Source organism: Tupaia chinensis, unplaced genomic scaffold (genome assembly GCF_000334495.1).
Source record: "Tupaia chinensis unplaced genomic scaffold, TupChi_1.0 Scaffold000355_1, whole genome shotgun sequence".
Lineage (NCBI taxonomy): Eukaryota > Metazoa > Chordata > Mammalia > Scandentia > Tupaiidae > Tupaia > Tupaia belangeri.
In genome coordinates, this window is record NW_006159850.1 from 15,141,038 (window position 1) to 15,146,724 (window position 5,687).

General features: G+C 46.8%; 1 protein-coding gene across 1 annotated transcript in view; it reads left to right on the top strand.

The window, feature by feature from the left end:
• The window catches only part of MARVELD3 (MARVEL domain containing 3), a gene marked incomplete in the record, with an annotated part of 25,589 nt that extends 22,271 nt beyond the window's left edge, over window positions 1-3,318 (top strand). Inside the window, 1 exon segment of the mRNA XM_014589413.1 lies at window positions 2,606-3,318. Coding sequence (XP_014444899.1) covers window positions 2,606-3,243 — 638 coding nt within the window.
• Window positions 3,319-5,687: the final 2,369 nt, after the last annotated feature.

The following is a 5,687-nucleotide window of genomic DNA, read 5'->3' on the forward strand; positions in this document are numbered from 1 at the left end:
AAAAAAAAAAAAAAACCTCTCAAAAAAAAAAAAAAAGTCACCAAATTAGTACAATAAAGAGGCCCATGCTTGGTGTTACAGTTGATGGCATACCGAAATGCAGTGCTGAAATACACATGACTGACCACCAATTCGAATCCCCAGCCTGGGCAACCTGAGACACATCAAGTATACTCATGCCCAAGATGCTCACAAGTTGGAGGGCTATCAAAGGGGAATCACAGCATGACAAGACCTTGTCCCGGGTGCTTTTATTTCACATATGCATGCATGTGTGTGTGCACATACTCTCTGTTGATAAAATAAATAAACTTTTTATTTTTTAAATACAGAGACATCCCGTGTACTCTTAACTCAGTTTTCTCCAGTGGTAATGTCTTGCATAACTAGTACAATTGCAGAACCAGGAACGTGACCCTCTACAGAACTTATTTAAATGTCACCAGTTTTACATGCATGTGTGTGTGTATTTTAATTTGCCAGAGGGCATGTGTGCTTGCCAGAGAGAGATGGGGGAAGATGAGAAAACATCTCTCATGGGGGATGGTCCTGCCGCAATCTCTTCTCCATTTCTCCTTTGAGAGTTTTGGGCATGCAGAACCAAATGCCCAGCATTTTCCAAGCCATGGGTTTTACACTGAACTTGAACCATTCAGTTGGCGATGTGGAATCCAGCAGCCTTAACCACCACACAACTGGCGGGCCTGTGTATTTGTTTAGATCTCTGCAGTTTTGTCACACGTGTAGATGTATGTGACCACCACAGCTGAATCCAGGACTTTGCTACCATCGCAGATATCCCTTGTGCTACCCCTTTAAGAGTCACACCCATCCCTTCCCCCTCGTCCCTGTCCCCCAACACCACCAGTCTGTGCTCCATGGCTGTAAGTTTGTCCTGTTGAGACGTGGTTACATCACTGGACTTCCACATGGTCGACTATGGTTTAGTCCCAGACTCAGTGGCTTCAGAATCACACCAGGCACGTGTGCATGCATGCACGGCCAAGATCCCGGGAGGAGAATGAAGGAGCATGGCCATCCCCCTGGGGAAGGGGGTGATTTCTCACTTTCCCTCTGCAAGCACACATGTCCGAAGGCAAAAATCTCTTCAAAAAAAAACAAAAAAGAGAGAGAGAGAGAGAGGAAGAAAGGAGGAAGGGAAGGGAGAGGAGGGAAGGGAGGAGAGGGAAGAGAGAAGAGAGGAGAGACTTACATAAATGGACTTACACAGGATACAACCTCCTGAGCTGGCTTTTCTTTTTCACTAATCGTATTTCCCTCGACACCCAAGTCGTTTCCTGTGTCAACAGTTCATCCTGGATCTAGCCATGGTAGCCCGTGCTGGTTGATGCTGCTATGATGTGGCAGGCTGAGGCTACATGAAAGGCCCAGTTTTGACTCCTGGCCCACCCTAAAAAAACCCAGGCATGGGAGACCAGCAGTTAGCGTAATGGCTATGCTGTTGGACTTTCATGTAGTTGACCGCAGTTTGAGTCCCGAACTCGGTGCCTTAAACTCAGGCCGGGTGCATGTGTGTGTGTGCCCAAGATCCTGAGAGGAGAATGGAGAAGGGATTGTGGCGTGGCCATTCCTCCCTGGGGGTGATTTCTCGCTTTCTGTCTCTCTGTCTCTCTGGCGAGTGCACGTGCCCTATAGCAAAAACCTCTAAAAAAAATAAATAAATTTTTAAAAAATTTTAAAAGCCAGGCATGGTGGTGTGTGCTAGCTGTCCCAGCTTCTCCAGGGGCTGAAGTAAGAGGACTGTGGCATAGTCAGATTCTGTCTAAAAGAATTACAAGTGCGTTTCTGTTTAGTCCGTGGTCTGTGGATGTCCATTTGACCACCCACTGAAGGACATTTGGCTTGTTTCCAGTATTTGGTTATTACAAATAAAGCCACTTTAAACATCCATGCACACGTTTTTGTGTAGACATAAGTCTTTATTTCCTTAGGGTAAATGCCCAGGAGTACAATTGCGGAGTCACATGGTAAGTGTTATGTTTAGTTTAAGAAACTGCCAGGATTTTTTTCCAGTGTGACATTTTGATTTTTCAAATGTATATTAAAAACAAAAGGACAACAAAAAGCAAATCAGGAATGTTAATGTTGGGGACCAGCAGATGGTATGATGGTTACATCGGTGGATTCCCACATAGTCGACTGCGGTTCGAGTCCCAGACCTGGCTGCTTAAAGCTCAGGCCAGGTGTGTGTGTGCATGCATGCCCAAAATCCCAAGAGGAGAATGGAAGGGAAGGGATTGCAGCACAACCATCCCCCTAGGGGTGATTTCTCACTTTCTGTCTCTGTCTCTCCAGTGAGTGCATGTGCCCTACAGCAAAAATCTCTCTCTTAAAAAAAAAAGAATGTTAATGTTGAATCTGATTATGTTTTTTAGGTCACCAGTGATGCAAGGGGACTTCAAAAAGTTTGTGGGAAAGTAGAATTAAAGAATGAACTTATGTTGGTACAAAAAAAAAAAAAGTTGAAATCCGTGCATAGTTTCTTCATAATACACATTTTCCATGAATGCATTCGAAGCCTTCTCGTATTTTTACAGTTTGGTATGGGTGAAAAAAATTAAATCCCGGCTCTCTCTTCTCCTAGGTGTGGTGCAGATAGTGGAGGTGATACTGAATGGGATGGTCCTCATGTGTATCGTGGCCTCCTACTTTGTCCTAGCTGGATTCAGTGCCAGCTTCTCCAGCGGCGGTGGCTTTGGGAACAACTATTACTCACCATTCGAGGGCACTGAGCTGGAGCAGGTCCGGCGGCTGGACCAGCAGTACTCAGTCCTCCGGGCGCCCCTCATATATGGTGGTGTGGCCGTTTCTCTGGGGCTGGGCGTCCTTACTATGGGCATTTTACTCCAGGGAGCCAAGAGTCTCACCAAACTGCCGGGCAAGTGGCTCCTGGTGGAGGCGGCCTTCAGCCTCCTAGCGGCAGTGGGCTACTGTGTAGGCCTCGGCATCTACCTGCACGTGGCCCTGCAGATCAATGCCACAGACACCTGCAAAACCAGAGAGCGGCTCTATGCCCGGAAGGGACTCACCTGGATGAACTGCCAGCTGGCCGGCACCGACGGCGCAGCGGCCACCTTCGCCTGCCTCCTGGTGGTCATGTATGGAGTCAGCGTGGTGCTGGCCCTGCGCAGCTACCGGGAACAGAAGCACTACAGGGATGGCCGAGAGCAGCCCAGAAACTACAGCGATGCCCCCCAGTACGTGTGGTCTGGAACTCTCTGAGGACACCCACTTCTGGGACCTAAGTGTCAAACCACCTCCACTGTTTCTCTCAACAAAATGGGTCCTTTAAAGCTGCATGAGGCCGCTATGGTCTCCACACACTCAATCGTACGTAGGAGCCGCCTTGGTGCCAGTGCAGAGTGAAGTAATCCTCTTGTGTTTCGGTTGTAAAGGAGATGTACATCTTTGTTGGCTGACTCCATGAGAACTTGAAAAACTGTTTGGGACCAGCAGTTAGTGTAGTGGCTATGTCGCTGGACACCCATGTAGTCAACCGCAGTTCAAATCCTGGACCCGGTGGCTTAAACTAACGCCAGGCGCGTGTGCGTGCATGCCCAAGATCCCAAGAGGAGAATGGAGGAGAAGGGATTGTGGCATGCCCATCCCCCCCTGGGGGGTTATTTCTCTTTCTATCTCTCCGTCTCTGTCTTTCTGGTGAGCACATGCACCGTATAGCAAAAACCTCTCCCAAAAAAAAAGCAAAACTATCTCTACCTTTATTACAAAGAGCCAGGGCCAGCTGGCTGTGCCCTCGGGGACAGCTCTCACCACACGTGAACGTAAGGTGGTAACAGGTGGTAACAGCTGTCTAACCAGAGAACCGTGCAAGCCGAGAGCTGCATGCCGGAGGGTAGCAGGTCCAGGGTGGCAATGGGTGTAACTAACTCACCTATCATAACTACTTGAAGTCATCGGAAGAAACCTGCCATCCCCCCCACATTTGGTCCCAGGGGAATGATGTTAAAGCAGTGCTAGGACTAAATTTCATGCCAGCAACTGCATTCAGACTCTCCTTTCTAGAGGGAGGTGTTCTGCAGAGAAGCTGCCGCCTGGGTGTGTGGCTGCTGCTTGCTCCCTGGCCTCCGTCAGTAGAGATGGGAGGAGGATGGACTCCTGATACATCCAAAGAATTGCTTTTAGCAAGGTTGTTCCTCCTCTGGTTACTTGCCATGGAGCCCAGAGAAAATGTTCTCTGCCAGTTGTTTCCAAGTGAGTTTCTTTCTTGTGGCAAGTTCCTCCACTGAAATTCACTCTCCTGTTTTTTTTTTTTTTTTTGCCAAAGGGCACATGTACTTGTTAGAAATAGAAAGAGAGGGAGAAAAGCACACCCCATGGGGGCAGAGTCATGCCACAATCTCTTCTCCATTTACCCTGGGATTTTGGGCATGCATACATACATGCCTGGCATATTTCTCAAGCTGCCAAGTCCTGAACTGGGCACTTGGCCCTGTGAGATCCAGCTGCCTTAACCACCAGGCCACAGGCTGGCCCTCCTGAAATATTTAAGGATTTCTTTAAAAAAAAAAAAAAAATGATTCTTCATCGGGCCAGCAGGTGGCATGTTGATTAAATGCTAGACTCCCACATGGCCAACTGCAGTTGAAGTCCTGGACCTGGTGACTTGCTTTCTCACTTACCTTTCTCCCTTCTCTCTCTCTCTCTCTCTCTCTCTCTCTGTGTGTGTCTCTGATCAAATTGGAAGATAACAGTAATAAATAAAGTAAAATAAAATAATAATTTTTAAAAATTAGTCTTCCATGAGACCAGCAGATAGTGCGGTGGTTAAGGCGCTGGACACTCCCATATGAGAGACCGCAGTTTGAGTTCTGGACCTGGTGACTTGCCTTCTCACTTTCTCTTTCTCTCTCTCTCTCTCTCTGTGTATGTGTGTGGTCAAAGTAAAATAAATGATGAATAAATAAAATTAAATAAAATAATTTTTAAAAATTAGTATTCCAAATAGTGAGAAAATTCACTTCTTTTTAAGGTTGTTACCATAGGACACATGTATTTGCTAGAGAAAGACAGTGAGAGGGAAAGTGAGTAATAATCCTCCCTCCCACCCCCGGGTGGGGAGTGCCATGCCACAATCCCTTCTCCATTCTCCTCTTGGGATTTTGGGCATGCATGCACACATACACAACCCAACATGATTTCAAGCCACTGGGTTCAGGACTTGAACTGTGATTGGCCATATGGGAGCCCAGCACCATAACCACTTTGCCACCTACTGGCCCCCACAAACTTCTTAAACATATTATTCAATTGATTGTGACAGATAGAACAGTAAATTTTACTAGACTACACAGCATCTTGGAGGCCTTTCATTTCTGCCTTCCCAGATGGTGCCCAGAGTAGGCCTTCGAAAGTAGGTAGGACTCTCACTACCATGAACTATTATCAGAATAGAACAGATCACAAACATTGGACTCTTCAAGTTTCCAGAAATTTTAAGGTGTTTTATACCTGCCCTTGAACTTTATCTTGAGTCTCGTATCTTAGTTTATTTCAGTGGCAACTAGAAATAAATACATTCTCATTATATAGTTTTTGTTTGTTTGTTTTAGGTTTTTGCCATAGGGTGCGTACACTCACCAGAGACAGAGTGAGGGAAAGTGAGAAATCAACCCCAGGGGGGATGGCCACACTGCAGTCCCTTCTCC